The sequence below is a fragment of the Stegostoma tigrinum genome, chromosome 1 (assembly GCF_030684315.1).
Source record: "Stegostoma tigrinum isolate sSteTig4 chromosome 1, sSteTig4.hap1, whole genome shotgun sequence".
Lineage (NCBI taxonomy): Eukaryota > Metazoa > Chordata > Chondrichthyes > Orectolobiformes > Stegostomatidae > Stegostoma > Stegostoma tigrinum.
In genome coordinates this window covers 88,373,424-88,400,255 of record NC_081354.1, presented here as the reverse complement: position 1 = coordinate 88,400,255, position 26,832 = coordinate 88,373,424, and the positions used below count along the sequence as shown (strand labels likewise).

At 42.6% G+C, this 26,832-nt stretch overlaps 1 protein-coding gene across 4 annotated transcripts in view; it reads left to right on the top strand.

Moving 5' to 3' along the window:
- The window catches only part of ccdc149a (coiled-coil domain containing 149a), a 129,287-nt gene extending 102,846 nt beyond the window's left edge, over positions 1-26,441 (top strand). Inside the window, exons 11-13 of one of the 4 annotated variants that reach the window (XM_048538448.2) lie at positions 5,208-5,240; positions 7,446-7,547; positions 25,514-26,441. In XM_048538448.2, coding sequence (XP_048394405.1) covers positions 5,208-5,240; positions 7,446-7,547; positions 25,514-26,055 — 677 coding nt within the window. In that variant the 3' untranslated portion in view covers positions 26,056-26,441. Of the gene's footprint in view, positions 1-5,207; positions 5,241-7,442; positions 7,548-25,513 lie in introns of all 4 variants that reach the window. The other 3 variants (XM_048538439.2, XM_048538463.2, XM_048538454.2) reach the window with 3 other exon arrangements.
- The last annotated feature ends 391 nt before the right edge of the window (positions 26,442-26,832 follow it).

Below are 26,832 nucleotides of genomic sequence, written 5' to 3'. Positions count from 1 at the left end.
ATGAGCTCATTTACCTTAACTCATATACAGCATGCATTCAGATACAACACCTTCTCACCTTCTCTTTTTCGATGTGCTTGAAGTTACATTCCTAACCCTTTCTAAACACTTTGTCTTATTTTGTGTTCTGGAGACTTTAATAATCTCTCCTGACGTCTCCTTTCTTTTCATTGTTTTTCATATTTTTCCATGCAGTTGATTCCATTCCCACAGATATTAACCTTTTACTATTACTAGATTAAAGTCCTGTTGACCAGCCTATTGCTCCTTTTCGCTAGAACATTGGTCCCATCTCGATTCAAGTGGAGACCATCCCAGCCGTACAGATCCCTCCTGTTCCAGTACGGTGCCAGTGCCTCAAGAAAAGGAACCCCTCTTTCCCGAACCACTGTTTTAGCCAGGTGTTTTCTTCCCATATTCTCATGTCGCTATGCCAATTAGCATGTGGCTTGGGCAGTCATCCAGAGACTAGAATCTTTGAGGACCTGTTCCTTAATTTAGCTCCTAGCTCCTGATAATCCTTAAACAGATCCTCTTTCCTCATCTTGCCTATGTTATTTGTCCTGACATTGACTACAACCACTGAATCCTGCCCCTCCCTATCCAATATGCTTTCAAACTGCTCAGAGAAGTCTCTCACCCTGGCGCCGGGCAGCCAACATACCATGCAGGATTCTCGATTCTGATAACAAAGAATACTATCTAATCCCCTAATCATAGAATCCTCCACAACTACCAGCTGTCTTTTTGCTCACCACTCTTGAATGGCCTCCTGTACCATGGTGCAATGGTCAGCTGGCTCATCTTCCCTACACACTGTTCCTCATCCACACAGGGAGCAAGTATCTTTTGCCTGTTGGACAAGGTCAAGAACTGAGGCTCCTCTGTTCCTGACTGCAGGATCCCTCTGTCTGTCCCACCTTCAGTCACTCCCTGCTGTCCCTGGCCACTGACTGAAAGTGAAGTACTTAATCTACCAGATTAGATTCCCTACAGTGTGGAAACAGGCCCTTCGGCCCAACAAGTCCACACCGCCCCTTGAAGCATCCCACCCAGACCCATCCCCCTATAACCCACATACCCCTGTACACTACAGGCAATTTAGCATGGCCAATCCACCTAACCTGCACATCTTTGGACTATGGGAAGAAACCAGAGCACCCAGAGGAAGCCTACGCAGACACGGGGAGAATGTGCAAACTCCACACAGACAGTCGCCGAGGCGGGATTCGAACCTGGGTCCCTGGTGCTGTGAGGCTGCAGTGCTAACCACTGAGCCACCATGCCACCCCAAATGTGACCTCCTCCTGAAACAGAGCATCTGGGTAACTGTTCCCTTCCCGGATGTGCCTCACTGTCCAAAGCTCAGACTCCAGCTCATCAATTCTGAGCCTAGATTCCTCCAGCAACCAATACTTGCTGCGGATGTGGCCACTGCAGCTCGCAATTGGATCAGCCAGCTCCCACATCGCACAGCTACAGCACATCACCTGCCCAGCCATTTCTACTTAATTAATGCATTAGTTAGCTAATCCCCAGTTAGTTAATTAATTTATTAATTGGTTTTGCAGTGTTTTTGTTTTCAAGTTTTGGACAGATTTCCTACCAGCCAATCAGGTCACAGCCCTCCTGTGACATTTTTTTCCAGTTTGGCTTCAGGTACTCTGCACTCACTGCTCCGTGCTCCTCCCTCTGGCTCCACTCCCTGGAAACAAGGACACGAATCTCCGAGATTAATTAGTTAGTTACTATACACACTGCTCCGTGCTCCTCCCTCTGAGTCTGCTCCCTGGAAACAAGGACACGAATCTCCGAGATTAATTAGTTAGTTACTATACACACTGCTCCATGTTCCTCCCTCTGACTCTGCTCCCCAGAAACAAGATACGAAAGGGGTAGGTAGCCAGGAGATTATTGGCAGCAGGCTAGGACAGAAGAGAAGTTGAATTAGTAACAATAACAGCTGAGCATAGGAGAGAATGGGTAGACTGTGCTGAAAGCAACCTGTGTCATGATAGAACCAGGTTGTGGGTGTTTGGCTAAAAACATAGAAGGATGTAATCAGGCTGTAAAGTTACTGAATCAATGTTGAGCCCTAAAGGCTGCAGGGACCCCAGGAGAAAGATGAGATGCGCTGAGGCACAATGGATCTCTGCAGCAGGCCTTAGACAGAAATATTAGCGTGGAAACATTGTGGTGTGTTGAAGTGGCAGGCAACAGGAAGCTCAGGGTCATTTTTTTACAGACAGTAACCAAAACTGATTTCATGACTAATTTCTTATGTTGGGCAGAGAAAACAGCCAAAATAATTTCTCAATGCTGGAAAAGGAACAGTTGCTTCTCTGCAGGTTAATCACAGTTCTTCCTGTGCATGGGAGCTGTACTTCTTTGCTTACTTTGAATAGGAGATCAAGCTGGATGTCTGCTGTGTTATCAGTGGTCCAGTAGATGAGGGAAAGAGGATGTGAACAAGAGACTGATGAAAATGGGAATGTCAGTGCAAGAGTGTGTTGAAGATGGATTACGAAAGGAGGAAAATTGGGGAGAACTGGTGAAAGAGGAAAAGGGGCTGGAATGGGGTGGTAAATTTGAACAATATTTGGGGTACTATTGAAATCATAGGAACATTGTGAAATATCTACGGTTGAACCATTGTTCATCAGAGGAAGACGGTTTCATAGAATTCGTACAGTGTGGAAACATGCCCTTCAGCCCAACGAGTCCTCATCGACACAAAGAGCATCCCACCCAGACCTATTCCCCTAATCCACCCAGACCTGAACACTATGGGCAGTTTAGCACGGCCAATCCACCTAACCTGCATATCTTTGGACTGTGAGACAAAACTGGAGCACTCGGAGGAAACCCACACAAACACAGGGAAAATGTGCAAACTCCACACCGACAGTTGCCCAAGGGTGAAATCGATCCCGGGTGTCTGGCGCTGTGAGGCAGCGTGCCAACGCTGAGCCACCATGCTGTTTCAAAGTCAGAATACAAGGTCATGAAAATGGGAGTACCAGGTAAACTGTAGGTCATTGCAGAGGATATGGGGTTGTGGGGAATGGGACACAAGAGAGATCCAAGGAGCAACTTTTTGACAAAAGGCAGGGTTAAAGCAAACGTGCCCCTTGACGTTGGTGGGGCTTATGATTAGTTGCTTCCAATTGTGAATGGAAGACCTTGAATATCCTCTTTGGAGGGGACATTTATTTACCATGAACCTTTATTGGAGGAAGGGAACAATGTTATAACACATTTTGCAGGTGGACAGGAGGCAGAACGTGATCTAGATGATTTGGTTATGGCTGAATGTACTTTTGGACAAAGACTCCCACTTGTTGCAATATTACCAGTCTGCAGCCATGCTCTTCTGTCTGTCAATGATTAAGGGTATTTGCTGGATTTTTCATTGCTATTCCAGTCATTTGCCAGGCATTTTCTCTGCTGCTAGTAGAGTTGCTGTGGAATGTAGACCTCCTATGGCAGGTGGAAGAGCCAATGCTGATAGTGAGGATTTCTTTCTAGATGCTAATCATTATAACAAAGTCCGGAGCTGGATGAACACAGCAGGCCAAGCAGCATCTTAGGAGTTGCTTGGCCTGCTGTGTTCATCCAGCTCCACACTTTGTTATCTTGGATTCTCCAGTATCTGCAGTTCCCGTTATTGCTAATCAGTGTAAACTGGGTCATACATACCTGAGTAATGCGCTTTCTCGGTAACCTTTCAAGCATTGCCATTTGAGTGCTGCTGTGGACGATTCCTGTTGCTTTTGTTCTCTGTTCTCTGCTTTTATCCAGATAATTGCCTAAGGGAGTAACTTGAATGTGGATGGAGAATGTTTTACTGCAGTCTTTTATGTTCTATTTGCTTGTTTTGCAAAATCACCCCAATATGGCTTTGATGAACTCAAATCAGCTTGAAGCAGTTTGCATTATTCAACTACACATTAGAAAAATTGCAACAGCATTTAGCCACCACACACTTGCTTGAGTAATTAGCACTGTGGTAATGTCCTGAGAGGAATATCAGATCAGAGTTACCTTGATCATCACTTCCATTTGTAGAAGTTGAATTAATTGACATAACCGAGATATCATCATACTGTAGTCTATTTCCAAATAGGTTGAGCCCTTGGCAGAAATTCTACGCTATAAATGACAAAAGACTAATTATACATTTATCATTTCAAACCCTCTGAGTTCCCTATATATGATGTATTTTCCAAATACATTTGGAGCATTTAAAAACATTGAGTGTAGCAGTTATGGGGAGGTAGGAAGAGAACAGGCAGCCTGAGAACAATTGTCGTCATTAAAACCAAAGACAGAGGTATCTAGTCAGGCGTAAAGGTAGGACTTAATTATGCTTTTAATTTTTCCACTTCCTGCCCTACAGCTGGCTGTTTTGTCAATGTGGCCAGCAGTCTGAAGGAAAAAGCATCTGGGCCTTGTGATTGCATCCAAAAGCCCTTGGGAATATTTCCCATCAGTCAGTGCAGGGGGCATGAGGGGAGAGGTTTCATAATCACTGGGCCGTGAGCTATGGGAGTTTGGATAATTGTACCAGAATGAGAATGAAGCTGTTGAGGCTGTGGGTGCAAATGGAATTCAGCAATCTCAGCAGTGGGGAAAGACAGAAGTCTTGAGCAACAAAGGGGAGACTGAAAGGCCATTGAGGTCAGAGGAGCATTGCTAGTCCTGAGAAACCTGTGTGGCTCGGTATATATTCTTAATCAGATTGCCAGTATGGTATGCAAATCTGATTCAATGATGATAATAAAGTATTCTATCTCTCCTCAACAAGACTCTCAGTTGTTCTTATAATCTACTGATCTAGAAAAGCTAAAAGGTATATTCCTATTATTTCATTATTTACCCTGTCACCTTCTCCTGTCTGTCATCGGAGTTGGGTTTAATATCAAGGCCACTGTGTTAATTGTAGGTCTTGTATCATTTGCTTTGAAAGTGTGTAAAGAGCATTTTTGAGTGCTCAAATTAAGTCATTTTAAGTCATTACTCAAATTAAGTACCTGTTAGTACACTGTGAATAATCTTACTGTAATGTGAGTGAACTCAATAAAAAAAGTGGAAACTGTGTAACAAACATATTAAGTCAATTATCCAATGTATTATGTGATTTTCCTTTCGCTCTCTCTTTGTTTCTCACAGTAATGGCATTTCTTCTGTTTCCTTGCTGCCCACAGGTCTGAGCTACAATATCTCAGTGGGATTAGGGAGTAGGTTTTGCTTATACTATCCTAATTTAGATTATGATTATAATTGATGTATGCATCAATGTTATTACCTTCTGCTGTTATTGTCATACAAATTGTAACTGGTCAAACATCACTTGGCATTGGATACCTCTTTTCAGCAGCTGTAGTATGTTAACATAGTATTAGGCGCAGGCCATTTGGCTCCTCGAGCCTGTTTTACCACTCCGAGGTAATGGTTGATCTGCAACCTAACTTTAAACACTTCATATTGTCCTATAACCTCTGATTATTTCAGCTGATAATCTCAATTTTAAAAGTAACAGTTCATCTAGCATCAATTTCCATTTATGGGAGAAAGTTTGAAAAAAATTCCACAGCCTTTTCCATGAAAATGTGTTTCCTTCGGTGGGTGGAGGCAACAAGTCTAGCTGCTGAGTTGACGGCAGGCGATATCCTTGTATGATCTATTTTGGGAAAGCCCACCATATGAAGTGGCGCTCAGGCAGTTAATGAACAGGGGCAGACCTTTCCACGGATCCATAATCTCAGATTAGAATTCATAGTCAAGAGGCCAACAGCTCCATTAAATGTCAGCCTGCGCATCACTTACCTGAGGCCGAGTGTTGTCTCTGGATCCCAGGCCACATGGGGATGATGATTTTAGAGGCGGGGGGAGAGACCGGCAGTAAGGTCAGGGTTCAGATCTCAGTGGGCCCCTCCTTTTATGATGCTGAGTTCCTCAATCAGACGCTGAATTCCCAGAGGTTTGCTGTCTTGCCGTTCACATAGGGAACACGGCACCCATTGCTGGATCATTACTATGGCTGACAGCCCACTTAATGACCTAAATTGATGACAGTGCACAAAGGCTGACCCACAGGCCTTCCTATCTTGGAATCAAGCCAGGTGGAAGTGGGAAGGTTCTGCCATCAAACTCACCGTGGGAAGTACGTCAAATTCCATTCCTAATTTCAATCCTGAAAGACCACACTCTAATTTTTTGACACTTCCCTTGTCCCAGAATAAACAACAAGGATAAATAATTTCACCTAATATAGCCATTTGATGCACTTAATATCTTGAAAACGTGAATCAAATCACCTGTTAATCTCTCCTCATAGTTTAATTCTTGGAGTCCAGATAGCACTCTTGTAAAACTACGCTGCACACCTGCCATACAATTGGGATACTTACACAATAAACTAAGAGTTATCTCCCAGATGGTCAGTGGCACTGTGTAACCACAGCAGTCAGTTTAAAAATGCACATTTAATAGTTTAAATGAGTCCAGATTATGAGTTGCAAATTTGCATGTTATGAGTACATAATCATAATACATTAAATACTCAGAGCTTAAGCTATCATTTCTCCATAAAACTGTTGTGCTTGACCATTCTCTCGACAGGTCAGAGCACAAAACTGTTGAAGCAGCGTAGGGACAGGAGGAAATGGCTTGTGAATATTCTAAATAATGTAGCCAGAAAGGATAGCCTTATATATTTTTACTCCCAGTTTAGAATATCACATCCTGAAAATATATATTGGAATTTGGGAGTATGCCTCTCTTTTGTATTTTTTTAAATCTATTCATTTTATTGCCTGGAAAATATAGGAGCAGCGAGCCAAATTCCTAATGTGCGGTACTGAAAGGAAAAGTTCTTTGCTTATGTCACAAACTTGTCAAAATGATCTGTCTATACTATTTAATCTTATTCACCTCACTTAGTAGGACTGTGTGAGTCTAAGAACATGTTTTAATTACCACTATGAACAGTTGGGTTCTTACCTAGGAACCATTGGATGCTAACACAGAGCATCTAGAATTTGAAATTATTTTAAGTGGCTCCAGTCCTAAGTCAGTAAAGATATGATCTTGTTCAGATACATTCTGGGCACTATCAAATGAAAATTCACTTTATTGTTCCATTATTTAGCCAGTGAAATAATGATCAGCACCATAGAGTGCAGTTTATAAATTAATTTAAACAAACGTGGAGTGAAAAATATTCTGGCACATCTCTGGGTAAACTGCATTAGGATACCTTATTTGATTTGCGTTCACGTACATTGTTTAATTAAAATCTTTATTTGTGCTACAATGAATACATGACTTGCATCACTCTTGCATTGAAAGTAGTTTCAAGTGATAACTGAAACAGTTATGCTGTAAACAATTACATTACAACTACTTTTCATTTCCCTTCTGGAATCCATTTGTGACAGCAGGAGGGAAGGAGACTCTGACGTTAACTGATGCTGCCGTACCTATGGATGAAAGATCAAAGTCACCTCTGTACCTGGATATCGAACAACAGCTGCACAAGAATGGTGAGTCGAAAGAAAAATGAGGGAAAAGAAAGATTAGCATTTATGACATTAACAGGTGTATGGTTAATGCTTCCATCTGGCATTGCCTTTTATGAAATACAGATCAAAATTAATCACAAGATACATTAATTATATATTTGTCTCGCTACATTGTAAGTGAGAAGATGTAATTTTTTGACATGTTGGATGGTGGCACAGAAAGCAGTCGCACATTTAGACAAGGCCTGGTACATTTAGGAGGGAGAAGGAAACAGAAGAATACAGGACCAGGTCTGAAGAGACAGTGGGGTTAACATTGGACCAGTAATTCCAGGCCCAAGCTGTCAGACATGAATTCAATCCTACCATGGCAGATAGTGAAATTTGAATGAAATAAAAATCTAGATTAAAATGTTAGACAATTGTCAAATAGCCGAAACAACTGGTTCACAAACATTCTTTGGGGAAGGGATTCTGCCGTCAGGCTGTTGGAGCCATAAAACTTTTCAACAAAAACAAAGTTGCTGGAAAAGCTCAGCAGGTCAGGCAGCATCTGTGAAGGAATAAACAGAGTCAAGTCTCAGGTCCGGTGATACTTCCTCAGAACTAATGGTGGCTGGGAAAATGTCAGTATATATGCAGAAAAAAGGGAAGGGTGTGGGGTAGGGAGTAAACGATAGGATAGAGCCCAAAGAGAGAGAAGAGCAGTTAGACAGACAAAGAGTTGATAACGATCAGGCTGGGAGGGTGAATAGTTGTTAATGTGGACTATTAGTGACTAACAACAAGGGGTAAGTAATGGCAGGCTATGTGGTAACAAGGCCTGATGTGTGGGGTAGGGGGCTGGGACGTGGGAGAGTTTAGGCCCAAAAATTATTGAATTTGATATTGCGTCCAGAAGCTGTAGGGTCCCCTCGCGGAAAATGAGGTGTTGTTCCTCCAGCTTGCATTGGGCTTCACTTGAACATTGACGGCAACAAGCCAGAGACAGAGATTTTGGCCAGGGAACAGGGTGGTGCGTTAAAGTGGCAGGCTACAGGTAGTTCAGGATCTTTTTTGCAAGTAGAACATAGATGTTCTGCGAACCGGCCACCTAGTCTTCTTGTTATCAACTCTTTTTCTGTCCAACTGCTCTTCTCTCTCTTTAGGTTCTATCCTATAGTTTACTCCCTACCCACTCCCTCCCCTTTCTTCTGCATATAAACTGATGTTTTCCCAGCCACCATCAGTTCTGAGGAAGGGTCACCAGACCTGAAACATTAACTCTGATTTATTTCTTCATAGATGCTGCCAGACAAGCTGAACCTTTCCAGCAACTGTGTTTTTGTTCCTGATTAACTGCACCCGCAGTTCTTTCGGATTTTATAAAGCTTTTTAAGATTGGCCCACTTCAGTTTGTTGTTCATGATATCTGCCCCCTTGTTAGGTCTTACTGCATTTGGACATGGACTGCTTTAATATCTCAGGAGTCACGAATGGTGCTGAACATTCAGCAATCAGCAGCAAATGTCCCAATTTCCGACCTAACAGTGGAACACCAGTTATTGATGAAAGATAGTTGGATGTAGGTTGTTGGAGGCAGTCTGCAGTGATGGGGCTGTTTTGATGCAGGTGTATTGGCCCCACCTCTGAGCCAGGAGGCCTATGTTCATTCCACTTACTCCAGCTGAGTGTGATGGCATCTCTGAATGGGTTGGTAAGAAAATATCTACCCAAAGGACCTCCTACAGAGATGTCTTGGGCCTGAGCTGATTAATCTCCAGTAATCATAATCAGCTTCTTTTATGATAAATACCAGCCCAACCAGCGGAGAGCTTTCTCTTGATTCCCAGTAACTCTGGTTTTGTTATAACACTCTGATGCCACTTGTTGTCAATCGCAGTCTTGCCGTCAACTGCCGTCACTCTCACCTCATCTCTGGAACTCAGCTGTTTTGGCCACGTTTGAAAAATTGCTGTAATAAGGTCAGGAACTGTGGCAGGAACCCAGACTGTGTGTCACTGAGCAGATTATTGCTGAGCAATTCCTGCTTTATCCCACAGTTGACGACCTCTTTTATCACACTCTGATGACTAGCATGGTAACTAGGATTGCTAAAACTCCCAAGGGGAACTGCTAAAGCTTGAAAGGAGAGATCCAAAACTTTATATGTAGTCTTAAAAATCCATGCTGGGTATTTTTGCAATCCTATTGGCAAAAAGCCATTATTAAGATTTCTGCTGCATGATTCAGTTTCCAGAAATATTGTTTTCAGAATCAACTGTTGTCAATTGAGCATTTTAGTGGATACTGCAGTTGCTCTACAATGGAAACACTTGTTTTTATAAAGGATTAAGCATTTAAGTTAAATGTTTGTTTACAGAAGGAATTAGTTGAATGACTTGCAATGTATTGATTTTTTTGTATCAATGAGAGGTTTTTTCACTCATGAGATCATCAGTAGGCCAAATAGTTATTTTCTGTCAGCCAGCCTCATCGTGGATACCAGGTGACTTGATGCAGAGAGGGAAGGTCAAAGGGTGCTGAGTGGTAAGATGAGTTATCACTGAATTGCCATGGGAGAATGGTAAATGCACATAGAATGGCATGGTGATCCACAGGGCCTTGGTTAATGGATAGATGTGCCCAGGGTGGCCAAGGGGTATAAGGCACCATGGGTACAGTGGCATAGATTGGGAAGGAGAGTGTGGAGAGCATGCAGTGGTATGTTGGCGTAGGTGGGGCATGAAGATTGAAGTAGTGAGAGTAGGAGACTTCTTTTATGTTTAATCTTTATGTTTACTTTGAGCACAGTGCCAAAGTTACCCACACTCTTCCTCAATCATGTAGCCCAAATCCTAGTGCACTTCCCTGTACCAAGAACAGGAAGTGAAGGCAACCAAGTTTGAAGGGTGAGTTTGTGGAGCTGGGATTTGCACACTGCTGCGCATCTAACCCAAAAAATAAATCTGGAAATGAGGCTACTGTTGCACTATCATGTCAAGCTCCCTATGCATATCCTACACTGGGAGATATCAGTAGTTGGAGCGGGAGCACTGTGTTAAACCCCATTGTCCAGTACAACAGCAGGTAGCTATTGCAGCTGTTGCTGGTGTTCTTAGTGTTATTGGTGCTGTCCCTCTTGTTCTTCATCAGAGATTCACGGAAGAGCTGCTTTGCAATGCTCCCAAGCTGCTGTGAAGGGTGGCAACTGGAAAGTGCAGATCCAACAAAATAGCAGAAATGGCTGCTAAGGGATGAAAGTACACTCAGAATCCTAGGTCCTGTGAGCAAAATTCTTTCACTTAAGCAAAGAAGCAGCTGTAATAGTTCAATATTTAAACACCTACCATTTTGCCAATGTCACAGTTCAGTCCAGTGCCCATTCTCCCCTTTCTTTGTTGACTCTGGTAAACTTCAGAGAGTTGCAAAATCCAAGGCTGTGGTTGTTAAAGACAAAATTGTGGTTAAACCTTTAACTAGTTTCAACTTCTCATCTGATAATTGGTAATCTGCATGTAGTGTGAAGTTTCCTCTTAAGCGCCAAATGGCAGCAGTTAAATCCATTTTGTCATGCTTTTGAAATAGCAGCAATTCTTTCCAAGTTTAGCCCACTGCAAATACCGACACCCATCACCCACATGCAAGTTGACTTCCATCACATCAATATTGCTGATCAGTTTGGAGAGACAATAAAGGAAAGGGGTTGAAGGTGTATGGAAACCACTGTGAAAATGTGATTTGAACTGCACTGATTGCAAAGGCAACATGGCCTGACTATTTGAAATAATCAATGGCTTCATCCAAATCAATCATGGTGATTATGGACATCAGTGGTCCCAATGTGGGATTCCATTTGTGACCTGACTCCAAACAGATCTATTCACATAGATGACAGTGCTCTTCCTATCAAGTATAACATTGACAGCCAACCACATGTAGTCCAACTACTTCCAATAACATCGCATATTTTGTTTTAATGATTTTTTTTCTTTTTGGAAATAAGTTATAAAGCCTATACATCCTTTTAGTTCCTACCCCTGCAAAATCAATCAGGTATTAAAACAGGACTTGATTTTTCATCAAGTAATAACTGCCAAACTCTCAAAAGTTATAAATTTGACCCGTTGTGGCTTGTTCCATTGGACTGGATTTTAAGGGGTGAGAGGGTGTATTACATGCTTCCCCCTTTTACAAAATTGAGTTTCCCACGCCACCCAGTTTTCACAATTAAACCATTTGCCTGTGTTTGGTCCATATCTGTCCATTCCTACACCATCCATGTACTTGTCTAAATGTTTCTTAAACGACAAAGTTGTACTCATTTCCATCACGACCTCTGACAGTCCATTTCAGACACTCACCACAAACTGAATGAAAAAGTTGCTTCTCTGGGCCCTTTTGTATCTCCCCCCTCTCACCTTCAACCTATGCCGTCTTGTTTTAGACTCCACTTCAATGGGGAATAGCTGTTGGCTATCTACCTTATCTAAGTCTCTTATGATTTTATATAAGATAACAAGGTGTAGAGCTGAATGAACACAGCAGGCCAAGCAGCATCAGAGGAGCAAGAAAACTGACGTTTTGGGCCTAGACCCTTCTTCAGAAATGGGGGAGGAGAAGGGGGTTCTGAAATAAATGGGGAGAGAGGGGGAGGTGGATGGAAGATGGATAGAGAAGAAGATAGGGGATGGAGCCAGAAAAGGTGAGCGTAGATGGGGAGTTAAGGAGGGCATAGGACAGGTCAATGGGGCGGGATGAGGTTAGTAGGTAGGAGATGGGGGTGGGGCTTGAGATGGGAGGAGGGGATAGGTGGGAGGAACCACAGGTTAGGGAGGCGGGGACGAGCTGGGCTAGTTTTGGGATGTGCTGGGAAGGGGAGATTTTGAAGCTTGTGAAGCTCACATTGATACATTGGGCTGCACGGTTCCCAAGTGGAATAAGAGGTGCTGTTCCTGCAACCTTCGGGTGACATCGTTGTGGCACTGCAGGTGGCCAGGATGGACATGTCGTCTGAGGGATGGGAGGGGGAGTTAAAAAGTTTGTGACTGGGAGTTGTAGTTGTTTAGCGTGAACCGAGCATAGGTGTTCTGCAAAGTGGTCCCCACACCTCTGCATGGTTTCCCCAATGTAGAGGAGGCCACAAAGGTGAGCTTGAAATGGATATTGGTTTCCAGGTGGTTGCCAGAGATAGAAACAGAGAGGTCCAGGAAGGAGAGAGAAGTATCAGAGATTCTCTGGCAACCACCTGGAAGCCGATATCCATTTCAAGCCCACCAACTCCCACAGCTACCAAGAGTACACCTCCTCCCACCCAACTTCCTGCAAAAATCCTATCCCCTATTCCCAATTCCTTTGCCTCCACCACATCTGCTTCCATGATGAGGCATTCCACTCCCGAATATCTCAGATGTCCTTGTTTTTCAAGAACCGCAACTTGCACCCGTCAGTGGTATGAACACCCTCGACCATGTCTCCTGCATTTCCCGCAACTCATCCCTCACACCCGCTCCCTGCAATAACCACCAAAACAGAAGTCCCCTCGTCCTCATGTACCACCCCACCAACCTCCAAATCCAATGCATCATCTTCCGACATTTCCGCCATTTGCAATCCAACCCCACCATCAAAGACATTTTTCCTTCCACACCCTTAGCTGCTTTTCAGAGGGACCACTCTCTCCGAGACTCCTGTCCAGTCCACACTCCCCTCCAGCCCCACCACACCCGGCACTTTCCCCTGCAACCGCAGGAAGTGCTACACCTGCCCCTACACCTCCTTGCTCACCCCCATCCCAGACCCAAGAAGACTTTCCACACCAAGCAAATATTCACCTGAACATCTGCTAATGTAATAAACTATATCCGCGGTTCCCGTTGTGGCCTCCTCTACATTGGGGAAACCAAGCGGAGGCTTGCGGACCGCTTTGCGGAACACCTATGCTCGCTTCGCACTAAACAACTGCACCTCCCAGTCGTGGACCATTTCAACTCCCCCTCCCATTCCTCAGATAACATGTCCATCATGGGCCTCCTGCAGTGCCACAACGATGCCACCTGAAGGTTGCAGGAACAGCAACTCATATTCCGCTTGGGAACCCTGCAGCCCAAGGGTATCAATGTGGACTTCACAAGCTTCAAAATCTCCTCCCCCTACCGCATCCCAAAATTAGCCGAGCTTGTTCCTGCCTCCCTAACCTGTCCTTCCCCCCAATCATCCCCTCCTCTCACCTCAAGCCCCACCTCCATCTCCTAGCTACTAGCCTCATCCTGCCCCCTTGACCTGTCCGTCCTCCCTGGACTGACCTATCCCCTTCCTAACTCCCCACCTACACTCACCTTCACTGGCTCCATCCCCGCCTCTTTGTATGCTCTGCCTCCTCTCCACCTATCTTCTCCTTTATTCAACTCCCCCTTTCTCCCTATTTATTTAAGAACCCCCTTCCCCTCCCCCATTTCTGAAGAAGGGTCTAGGCCCGAGACATCAGCTTTCCTGCTGCTCTGATGCTGCTTGGCCTGCTGTGTTCACCCAGCTCTACACCTTGTTATCTCAGATTCTCCAGCATCTGCAGTTCCTACTGTCTCATGATTTTATAGACCTGTTATAAGGTAACCCTCAGTCTCCTACCCTCTAAGAGAAAAGTATCCCAGCCTATCCAGTCTCGCTTCATAATTCATCTCTGTCTTAAATGGGCAACCTGTCACTCTGAAATTCTGCCCTCTGATCCTAGATTCCTCCACAAGGGAAAACTGTCAAGCCGACTAAGAATTTTGTATGTTTTAGTTACATCTCCTCTCATTCTTCCAAACTCCAATGTGTATAAGCCCAACCTACTTAACCTGTGCTCCAAGAGAAATCCCTTCATTACCAGAATTAACATAGTGAACCTTTTCCAGACTTCTTCCAATACCAGTATATCTCTCCTTAGATAAATGAGACCAGAGCTGTCCACAGTATAGCTTTAGCAAGATTTCCTTATTTTTATACTCCATTTCCTTTAAAATAAAAGCCAACATTGCAATTTGCCTTCTCTATTACCTGCTGAACTTGGATACTCGCTTCTTGAGATTCACTAAGACTGTAAGTCCCTTTATGTTGTAGTCACCGCAGGCCAAGTGTAACCAGTCTGGGAATGACAGCTAAGTCGGTCAGGATGCTCTGGAGATGGCTGTGTAGGTGCTGGCCACAGTCAGTCAGGGCTGGCCCTTGGATAGTGATATGGATTTCAAACAGACAGTGCTTCTCTGAATAAGTCTTCAGTTCTACAAAGGCTACAGTCATGAAAGGACAGGGAAGAAGAAGAAAAAAATATCCAGGACTTTTTGCACAGGATGGGATTGGGTAGATCAAGAGGGTAGGGGGTTTGGGGAATGTATGTTTTAGAAGTCAAGCAGGAAAGCAAAAAGAGACACAGAGCAGCTCGTGTTAAGATGGCCTGGCCCCTCTCTTCCCACTTATTCACGTCAGTTGGCACGTCAATTGTCTGTCAGTGATTTTTTAAGTGAGAAGTTGGGTGGCTGATTTTGGTGCACACCCGGCTGTTGTTTTATGGGAAACTGATTTAAGATTTATGGAAAGACCTCATCTTGATAGATGTTACACATGCACATGATAGCAGATCTGCAATCATAAAATTGTAGTATATATCTTCCAGCACCAGATACCAACCGACAGGCCTAGAATTCCCATGATTCCTTCTTCATGTGCCTCTTCCTGTTTACCACATTTGTCCCAGACCTAAAACAACCATTGAATAAACAAGCTGGTATTCACAGGGTACATCTGCCTTGACAATAGCACTGAGCTCTTTCCTATCGTATCATGCTATGCAGCATGCTTAGCCTTAAATGCTTTAATCCCAGTTTAGATTATTCTGCGGTTATTTCTATTGAATCAGTTTTAGCAACAACGTTGTTACTGCAGTATTATTGTCAGTAGTGAAACCTATGACAAATTATCCATTCAGCACTTCAGTGATATCCAGATCCTCTTACCTTAATGTGCTGTGCTTCAGTCTCTCAAAGGGCCTGTGTGGTCTTTAATCATTTTCTAGCTCCAAACATAACCAAGGAAAGCTTTATCATTGCAGCAGAGCCCAACTACAATCCATTTTTTCAGGACGATTTTAATACCTCTGATAATGGTTTTAGTTATCCTTCTTTGCCCATTTTTTCTCGATGATTATTCAGTTAAACTCAAAACAATTTTAAATGGAGTTTCATGCCAACCTTTCAGTTTAGCAATTTAGGCTTTAATTTACTGTCTACTTGCTTTTTAATCTATACTTCTAATATTTGTCTTTCTCTAAATAAATACTTTTTTTTGTATCAGATCCACTTCTACTTTCCCAAGCCTGACCTCAGGTTTGAAAAATCAGATGTTGTTATGAAACTTTTGCATGGATGGTTCCCACCATTAATCTGGTACAATCAGAGTTAGATTTGAAAACTAAATCCAATATATTATTTTCTTCAACAATTCACCCCAACTGTTCAGTTGAGAAGTAACTACTGACCGCGTTAACACGTGGCCTGAATCTTATAAAAGGTTGACTCTATCATTTTTGTTGAATTTTGTGGAGGGTTTCCCTCCATGAGGTCTAGTGAAGATTTTTCTTATTCACTCAGTCCCTAGTTGCCCTTGCTCACGGTATCATTCCAAACTCGCCTCAGCAGTGGCCAGGTATTCCACCTCCCCCCCACCCCCACCTCCACTCTCTCAGCCCAGTAGCAATCCAATCTAAGGAGGGTGCAATTGCCTCTGGACCCTCTAGACACAGGGGTCTGCCCAGTTGCAGAACTTGCGATTGCATTGAGGGGCAGTAAAGGGAAAGAAAGATGGCTTTTTGAGGACACAGAGCTGGTGTCGGTCCTGTTACTGTAAATCATTCACTCTTATCATATTTGTGAATACAAAGCCATTTTTCTTCATCATGAGAATGTTTGTCTATTCACAACTACAACATTCAAGGCACAGAGGTTAGCCATCCTTACCGCTGCATAATGTTGCATGGTCCAAGGTGTGAAGTGACCAGCTCACAGTGGGTAAATGGCAGGTGACTGTTACCTTAGAAAGTAAGCTCCATCTTTCCAGATGGCATGTCATCATAGCCACGAGTGGGATTGGTTCATAATGTTATTAATGCTACTACACTCGTAATAGTAATGAGAGCTTGAGCCAGAATTTGGACTGTACACAGGAGGTTCTTGCCTTAATGTTCACAAAGCAGGTAGTACGCACAGATGTGTTCTAGCTTCATTGTATTGGTGTGTAGATTAGATTCTCTACAGTGTGGAAACAGGCGCTTCGGCCCAACAAGTCCACACCGCCCCTTAGAACATCCCATCCAGATCCATCTCCCTATAACCCACACACTCCTAAACACTGTGGGCAATTTAGCATGGCCAATCCACCTAGCCTGCACATCTTTGGACTGTGGGAGGAAACTGGAGCATCCGGAGGAAACGCTCGCAGACACGGGGAGAATGTGCAAACTCCACACAGACAGTTACCCGAGGCTGGAATTGAACCCGGGTTCCTGGCGCTGTGAGGCTGCAGTGCTAACCACTCAGCCACTGTGCCGCCCCGTTGATGTGTATGTCATAGTGTTCCCCTTTGAATGGCCTCACATCACTCGAGCTTGAAGTTCCCCTCCCTCACAGAATGAAATTATTACCATTCAGATTCAATTTTCATCACCATTGCACACTTACTACTTTGGATGTGATACAAGGAGACAGCAGTCACTTTACAGGCACAGAATTTCAGGCTCAGCCTTTTAATATTTGTATAACCACAAATGTACACATTCCCTTCTTGATGGTCCATAGGCTTTGAACTTTCCAAGTCCCCACCCAACCAATCTATCTAAATCTTTATCTCACCACTTTAATCCTTCCAACGTCAGGTATGTGCAGTCAACATGCCAAACCTAGCAGTGCGTTGTTTCCTCCATTGAAACCCAGGTGTCATTAGCTGTTGATGATCCTTCTGCCTGTGTTATCCCCTTTCCCTTTGATGTTCTATTATCTCCTTTCCCATACAATGAATTGTCTGTATTATACACTGAGATCCTCACCTTCACGAGAGTCATCGCCTATGCATCCCAGCATGCTGTCTTCAATCCCCACAATTAAGCTTCCAGTTTACCTCCTCCAGTACTGTCCCCTGATAATATCTCTTGACTTTTACTGGATGAACATCCCACCCAGGACTCACTGTGGCCCACTCCTTTAAGGAACTTATCAGGACAGTCTTGTACACTGACCGGGCAGTTCCCTAACTGATACCTGTTTAACTCGCCAGCAGTCCTGTGACTTTTAACCCCGAAGATTGACTTGACAGGAGACTCCTCCCCTTCGAATTTGAAGCGTGGCAGGTTCCTTGAAGCACGTATAGTTTGTTTGCTGCATGTATAACGCTGACATAGCATGGTTTCTTACGGTAATATGTGTCTTTGACTGATGACTGCTGACAGCCGTGAAAAACTGCCTAACAGTTGATCTGCACAGAAAGGCAAGTCAAAGTGAAGGTGCTGTGAGCCGTTATGAGCTGGCTAAGCAGGTAATGTGCATAACACAGGGCAGGGATGCTGTGAGAATCAAAATGGGTGTAAGGTAAGTGATCGCTAAGAGAGCGCAAATCCCTGAAATGCATCCAGGTTCCAACCATGAGTTGGGTGCCTGTAGTGTATGTCAAGTGTCATGGCAGCAGCATTGTAATAAAAGAGGCGAGTATGCTATAAGGTGCAGCATTGAAGTGTACCACCTTAATGATGCTGTGTGGCTGGATGCCAAGGTTCGTGCAGTCACTGCCCATGGAGCGTGCCCTGAGATGTTGGGGCCTAGTGTCCAAGATGGCAGCGAGTTGGTATCACCAGGTAACCATTCTGACTTTCATCTTGGGAATTGTCAGCGTGTAATTTCAATCTGGCAGGTGTAAGAATATGACATGGCATATTAATTAGGTAGTAATGAGACTAATAAAGAGCAATAAACCATGCAAATAGGCCTCTTGCCACTCACTGTGGGGAACCCCAAGAAGCTGTCCAACACTTGGTTAGAAAATAAGGCTTTTTGATCTTGGTATGAATCCTCAGTGGACAACTCACCTAATTTTCCCAACTTTCATGCCATGCCACATGAGTCAGATTCCATCTATAATTCCACTCTACTGCCCATTTATTGGATGGATAATTGAGAACTCCTGCAGCAATAGAAGTACACTCTAGTGCCCTCCTAATTTTCAATACAAGCTCCCCGTATTTCTGATCATATTTAGCTATTCCAGTAGACCCCTGACTGGCCATTGACATTTGACTGCTTGTAAACTTGAGGTAATCAAAAATGCTGTTGCCCATGTCCTTTCTTGCACCAAGTTCTATTTACCAATTTCCTCTGTGCTTACTGACTTCCTTTGGTTCAATCAGTATCTCAGTTTTAACAGTCTCATCTTTGCTTTCATGGTCTTTTCCTTTCTCACCCCTGTAATCTCCCTTAGCCTTACAACCCTTTGAGATAACTGCATTTATCTAGTTCTGGCTTTGATAACATGCCTGAGTTGACTTGCTGCACCATTGGTGGCCATGCCTTCAATGCACAAGCCCCAAATTCTAGAATTCCTTCCCAGGAAATTTCTTCATTTAGAGAGTGGTGAGTCTATAGAATTTGCTTTCATAGAAAGCAGTCAAAGCCACCAAACTGTATGATTTCCAGAAGGAGTTGGCTATAGCACTTGAAGAGGATATGGAGGAAAGTGGGAACAGGCTATTGATTTGGATGATCAACCATGATCATAATAAATGATACAGCAGGCTTGAAAGGCCAAATAGTCTAATGCCGTTCTTATTTTCTCAGTTTCAGTGTAGATATTTTGGCCCCAATATCTTATTTTCCTCCTTTAAGATCTAACTTAAAATTAACCTCTTTGATCAAGTACCCGAATATTGCCTTATATAGATCATTTATAAATTGTTTGTGAAATGCTTTGGATTGTTTATTATTTTAAAAGGACCTATATAAGTGTGGTTGTTGATTTGTGTCCTGGTGCCTAAAGCAGGTAGTAACTTTCATTTTTGTTAGTGCTCTTATACAACTGAATACCTTTTACTCTATCACCAAATCACCCAGGTTTTTATTTCACTTATTAACCACAACCATGTTCTCCAGTTGATTGATTTATGTGCAAGTCTGTTAAGGGTAAAGTAGACCTTCAAAAGCAAGGGAGAGGTGGAGAGAGGAGGACAATAAATCAAAATGGAGTTGGAAGTGGGTGACAACTTTCATTTCTATTTTTTGTCAGCTCTAGTGAAAGTTGATTTGGGTTTGTCTGGAGTACTTCCTCTTCCAGACTCTCTGCCATCTTTCCCGCTGATCCATCACTCACTCCACAGGCTGATTTGTTGCTCTTGTTTGGGTGAAGCAGGTCACTTGGCAATTTTCATTAACTGAATGCAAATTGCTTTAGCTATCTCTTGTTGACTAATAACCTGTCTGTATCACAAATGCATCTTCTTTTATAAGCAGAGCTTAATTTATGACTTGTGAACATTATCCTATTGAATCAGCACCCTTTATACCTTTTCAGCTGAATTTCCAAACTGTCTTTTGCATCTAACTGTCGCTTCTGGTCTACACTATCACCTATATCTGCATATGCATGTAATCATAGAATTTACATAGAAACATTCTAAGGAATTTGCTGCACGCCTCATGTGATTTTGTCTAATTAAATTGCCTTGTTCCTTATAATTAGAACTAAATAAGTTTTTAATATTGCCATCAGTGGCACTTTGTTTCCCAGTCCTTGAGGAACTGCATACTGAATTAGCTTTTTGCGCCTTGATCTCAATGAGCTCAATTGCCTCGTGATTGCTGTTTCCAAAAACAGTCCCTAACTGATCCAGAGGAACACTTCTGCCCTGGACGAACATAATTCTTTGGCAAATGTCCTCTAGCTACCCATGAAAATCTGATTCTTCTTTCTACACAGCACCTCTAGCCATTATTAAAGCCAATGATCTTACTATTTCTTTGTGTCAAATGATTACAAGAGAAACATCTCCATTTTAAGGGTTCTGAGAGAAGACAAGGATTTAGAAATGGTTCATTATTTTGATTCAGAAAATGAATTAAATTGTTTCAAAAGTTAAAAACTGCACTGCTACTTTATCAGGTACTCAGTTTGCTTTTTCGTATACTTCTATCTCACAACAATATGAGTTCTTAAATATAGGAAAGATTATATAGTCAATTTACCTATTAAAGAAATCAGGACTGTATGATGGGTAACTCATAGTGTTTGCATCTATATTCCAGCGGTGGCCTAATAACTCCAATGTCCTTGAAATCTGAAACATCTGAAACATGCCAAGCATTGACATGTCTAATCTGATTTTTCTAAACTTGTACAGTTTATGGAATTGGAAGTGTCCCTGAAGTACCCTCAGTTTAAGAATCTAGACTACACAATTGTTCTCCATAGTGCTGCTGGTTTCAGTGGTATGGGGTCCTGTGGGGAGGTTAGATGCAGAAGTAAATCTGCTGCTGGCAACCACTACTCCAACAGCACATAGCGTCAGTGTTTTCCAGACTTTTCCCATTGTGACTTCTTTTTGAAATTTGAAAATTGTTTTCACAACAGAGTAAGAAGTTGATTAGAGCATTGATTAAACCAGTTACAGACATCAGGACAAACAAGTAAAATTACATAGGATAATAAAAGCAGAAGTTGCTGGAGAAACTCAGCGGGTCTGGCAGCATCTGTGGAGAGAGAAACAGAGTTAACATTCTGGGTGGCACAGTGGCTCAGTGGTTGGCACTGCTGCCTCACTATGGATCCAGGTTCAGTTCCACCCTCGGGCAACTGTCTGTGTGGAGTTTGCACATTCTCCCTGTGTCTATGTGGGTTTCCTCCCACAATCCAGTAAAGTGCAACTTAGGTGGATTGGCCACGCTAAATTGTCCATAGTATCTAGGGATGTGCAGGCTAAGTGGATTAGCCATGGGAAATGCAGGGATACAAGGCAGGGGGCTGGGTCTGGATGGGATGCTGTGTATAGAGTTGATGTGGACTCAATGGGACGAATGGCCTGCTTCCAGACTGTAGGGATTCCATGATTCTATGATTTCGAGTCAAGTATGACATTTCTTTGAACCCTGCAGCTGAAACATTAACACTGTTTCTGTCTCCACACATGCTGCCAGACCCATTGAGTTTCTCCAGCAATTTCTGGATTTATTTCAGATTTCTAGCATCCACAGTATTTTATATTTATCTAGGACTTTTAGAATAATAAAACAGCCCAAGGATTTTGTATTCTAAATCCCTCATGTCTCTTGCCAAAGCAGAAATCACAATTTAACTCCGCTTGTTACGAATACAAACAGACAAACATACCCGCATCTGGTAATCAAACATGGCCAATTTAAAGATTACACTCTCTCCCTTCCTCCACTCCTGTAGGCTTTAAATCCAGTGAGAGCAATTCACACGTTTAGGTAAATCTCAAATTCAAAACTTCAGAAAATTTCTCCCTGACGTCTGAAGGCCAGCAAGCATAACCGTAGCAGAGTTTAGTCATGCGGCAAGTAATTTTTAATTATTTATTACTCAAATCTCCTGTGGTTTCGCATATGAGCAATCAAGATGAAGTTCAGACTTTGGAAAATGTAAATAGGTATGTAGGAGTAGCTACTTGGCTAGTGTCAGGAAGAGACTATTATATTAGAAGTAGGACATTGATAGAGAGGAGGATTGATGGCAGGGATACAGAAAAGGGATGGGAATGGGAGCAGAGAAAGGTTGAGAGGAAAAAGTTTTTTTGTTAACTTGTAGGATCTTGTGGGTCTTGCTATCATGGTAATAATCATTGCCCATCTCTAATTACCTTTGTGAAAGCCATCTTGACCCACAAAATTCCATGTGGTGTAGATTCAGAGCTGTTTGGTTAGAGATCCATGGTTTTTAATCCAGTAACAGTGAAGGAGTAGCAATATAGTTCCAAGCCAGGATGGTGTGCAGTTTTCAGAGGAACTTGCAGGTGGCAACATTGTCATGTGTCTGCTTCCCTTGAGCATCAAGGTGGTAAGGCCAGTGGGTTTGGAAGATGCTGTTATTGGAGCCTTGTTGAGTGATGTCTTGTAAATGATGTGCACTGCTGGCATTGTCCATGGATGCTGTTTGTTGTTTAAATTGGCAATTGAGTGATTTTCTTTGCTCTGGATGTTGTTGAGCTTCATTGATGTTGTTGGAACTGCATTCATCCAGGCAAGCATTTCACTCCAATCTTAGGAGATGGCAGATAGAACCTGTGAAATCAAGAGTGCATTATCAGCCACAAAATTCCCAGCCTCTGACTTGCTTTTGTAACCATAGCATTTATGTGGCAGGTCTACTTCAGTTTCTTAACAATAGTAACTGCCAGTTTATTGATAGTGAGTGGGACTTAGCTATTGAATGTAAACAGGAAATAATTGGATTCTCTCCTGTTGGAGATGCTCATTGTCTTTCACCTATGTGGCATGGAAATTACTTTGCCACTTATCATCCCGACTTGAATGTTGCACAAATCTTGCTGTATCTGGGCAGAGACAGCTTCAGTATGTGAGGAGTTTTGCATGGTGCCGAATACTGTGAAATCATGATCAAACATTCCCTTTGTTGACTTTAAGTTGGAAGGTAAGTCACTGCTGAAACAGTGGCACAATGTTCGTGTCCATACCTCTGAGCCAGGAGACCTGGGTTCAAGTACCACCTGCTCCGGATGTATGTAACAGCACCTCTGAACAGATTTATTAGAATATATATCCACTGATGAACTCCAGAAACAATATCCAGAGATTGTAATGATTGGTCTCACAACCAAGACCATCTTCCTTATTATTGTATGAACCCAGTCATTGGAGAGGTTTCCTATTGATTCCCATTGACTTCAGTTTTGCTTAGGCTTCTTAATGACAGATTCAATTAAATGTTGTCACTGATGTCAAGTACAGCCACTTTAACTTCATTGAATGAAGGCTGTAATGAGGCCAGGTTCTGAATGGCCATAAAAGAACCCAAACTGAGCACTGACGAACAGTGTATAATCAAGAAAGTGTCCATTAACCACTTTGCTGATAAACGGGAGTAGACTGAATAATTAGCTGGATTGCATTTGTTTTGCTTCTCACAAACAGAATAGACTTGACCAAGTTTGTAAAGTGTTGAGTAGATGCTATTGTTGTAACAATACAAAGACATAGTTGGGATGTTCGTTCAATTCAGTGCCTACAATCATATGTTTGATCCCTAACTGATTGAATCACATTGGCCGATCTGTAGCTGCATGTGATGCTGGAGAGCTTAGGGTGTTGGCGGGTTGGTGGGGGGGAGGGGTTAAAAAGGACAACTCACTTTGCAATCACTTTCAGCCAGAAGCGCGAATGTTTCAGACTTGTCTCTTGCACAGATGCAGTGGTCCCTGAGCTTCCTCCTCCAGTTAGTTATTGTCCACCATCATTCATGACTGTGGCAAGAATACTGAACTTTGATGTGACTTGTTTGTTGTGGAGTCAATTTTTAAATTCTTTCATAGTGTGTGGGCACTCCTGGCCAGTCCAAAGCTTGATGCCTATGAGTGACTTGCTAAACATTTAAAAGCTTGAGTGACTTGCTAAACATTTTCAGAAGCTGGTCATTGCCACTGCAGCTAGCAGAGTAGGAAACCTGGCTTTCTGAAAAATCCTGTCTGCATTTTAAACGTCTGCAGTATTTTGTATACAGGAAACCATCTGTACATAATTGTACTCAGATGTATGCACCCATATCTTTTAGACTCTAAATATGAAGAACTGTCTGCTATTTAATATTTCTGGTAATTTCTTGCAGTAGATGCTTTATAGTAGTTCCATGAACAGAAACATAGCTATCATATTTTTGTGACCACTATTCTGAGTAGTTTTTATATATTATAAAGCAAATTGAATGGCATTTTGGCATTAGGGGAAAGTTACTTAATATTGTTCCAATCCTCCTCTCTCTCTGTGTGCAAAAAACTCACTTATATTGATGCATGATATGTATAGATGGGCTGGTCAGATGGGCAGAACAGTGGCATATGGAGTTTAATCCTGAAAAATGTGAGGTGATGCAATACGATAGCACGAATGAGGCAAGGGAGTACGTTTTGAATGTGTACCTTGGGAAGTACTGAGAATCAGAGGGACTTAGGGATGACTATCTTCTCTGTACTTTGAATTTTGAAAGCAATAGCGCACGTGGCTAAAGAGGCATGTGGGTTATTTGGCTTTATTAGTCAAGGCATTGAATACTAGGTCAGGGAGGTTATAAAGGAGCTGCACAACATGTTGTTAGGCCACAGCTGGAGTACCATGTACAGTTCTGGTCACCACACTTTAGGAAAGATGTGATTGCATTGGAGAGCGTACTGAGGAGATTCGCCAGATGATACCTGGAGTGGAGCATTTCAGCTATGAGGAAAACTAGGTAGGTAGGGTTTGTTTTCCTTAGAGCAAAGAAGCCTGGGGTGGGCAAGGGTGGGGTGGGGGCCACTTGATTGAAGTGTACAAAATTATGTGGATGGGTCACTTAACAGAGGACATAGATCTAAGGGAAAGGACAAGAGATTTAGAGGAGAGATAATGGGAACTTCGGGTGCTGGAGAATCCAAGATAACAAAGTGTGGAGCTGGATGAACACAGCAGGCCAAGCAGCATTTTAGGAGCACAAAAGTTTCAGACCTAGACCCTTTATTTAAGGAAATTTATTTTCACACACAGAATGGTGGATATCTGGAATTCACTGGTTGAAAGATGTATTTAGATGCACCTGAGATGTATTTAGATGAACACTTGAAAAGATGTAGCATATGAGGCTATGAGCCAAGTGCTTGAAATTTGGGATGAGAGAAGATGAGTGCTTAATGATTGACATGGACCCAGGATGGACTGAAGAACCTCTTTCCATCCTGTAATACTCTGACTATTTTTTTTTACTTTGATTCACAGATCATTTAAAAGAAAATGAAGCAACCCAAACTCAGCCTTCAACATCCGAATACCCTGACACAGAGAAAAATTACAGAAAATCTGAAGAAATGCAGACCAAACAAAAGGAAAGTTGTGAAAGTCCTGTATTTTTACCTTTGGAAGTGGACTCCCAGATGTTCCAATCCACTGCAGGAAATGAAATTGCAGAAATGACTGAGAAGCTGGTTACTACTGATTTAAGTGATGGCTGTAACAAAACAACTGCTTCCAAAGAGCAATGTACAGTGATATCTCAGAATGATGCTGCTGTTTCATCATTATTTGAATCCCTTTTGGATAGTCCAGACACAGAAAACCAATCTGGTTCTGAGAATGACTACAGGATTCAAATTAATGAATCATCTGATACTCTGGAAAGTGATATAGATTGCATGTCATCAAAAACGATTTCTGAAATAAATTCAGATTCTCAGCTACAAAACTCGTTGACCACAGATCTGTCAATAATTGATGGTTCTACAGAATGTACAGATGGCAACCATGAAGGAAATATAGCATAATTCAATTGCAAATTCTAATTTAATCTGATAATTTTTAATTAAGCTCAATCATCTTTAAACAATGGTAAAGCTCTTAACTTTAACTTGAATACACGTACAAACTGTAATTCTCATGAAAGATGAATATCATCACTTAATTGGATGTAATATGAATGTTTATTCAGCGGGAATTGTGAACTGAATTCTATTAAAATTTGCCTTTCCCCATATCTGAAAATGTAAAATAGGAAAATGATTAATGATTACTTATTGAAAAATATAAGTTTTTTCACCAAAACATTTTATTATTCCTAAAATATTTTAAAAGATCAATTTATCACATTATCACAGGAACTGCCGATGCTGGAGAATCTGAGATAACGTGGTGTGAAGCTGGATGAACACATTGGGCCAAGCAGCATCAGAGGAACAGGAAAGCTTGACGTTTCGGGTCGGGACCCTTCTTCAGAAATAGGGAAGGGGAAAGGGATTCTGAAATAAATAGGGAGAGAGGAGGAGGTGGATAGAAGATGGATAAAAGAGAAGATAGGGTGAGTGGAGACAGACAGGTCAAAGAGGTGGGGTTAAAGCCAGTGAAGGTGAATGTAGGTGAGGAGTTGGCGGGGGGGGAATAGGTCAGTCCAGGGAGGACGGACAGGTTGGGGGGGAGCGGGATGAATTTAGTGGGTAGGGGATGGGGGTGGGGCTTGAGGTAAGAGGATTGGTTAGGAAGGCGGGAACCATCTGGGCTAGTTTTAGCATGTGGCCGGGGGAGGGGAGATTTTGGAGCTTGTGAAG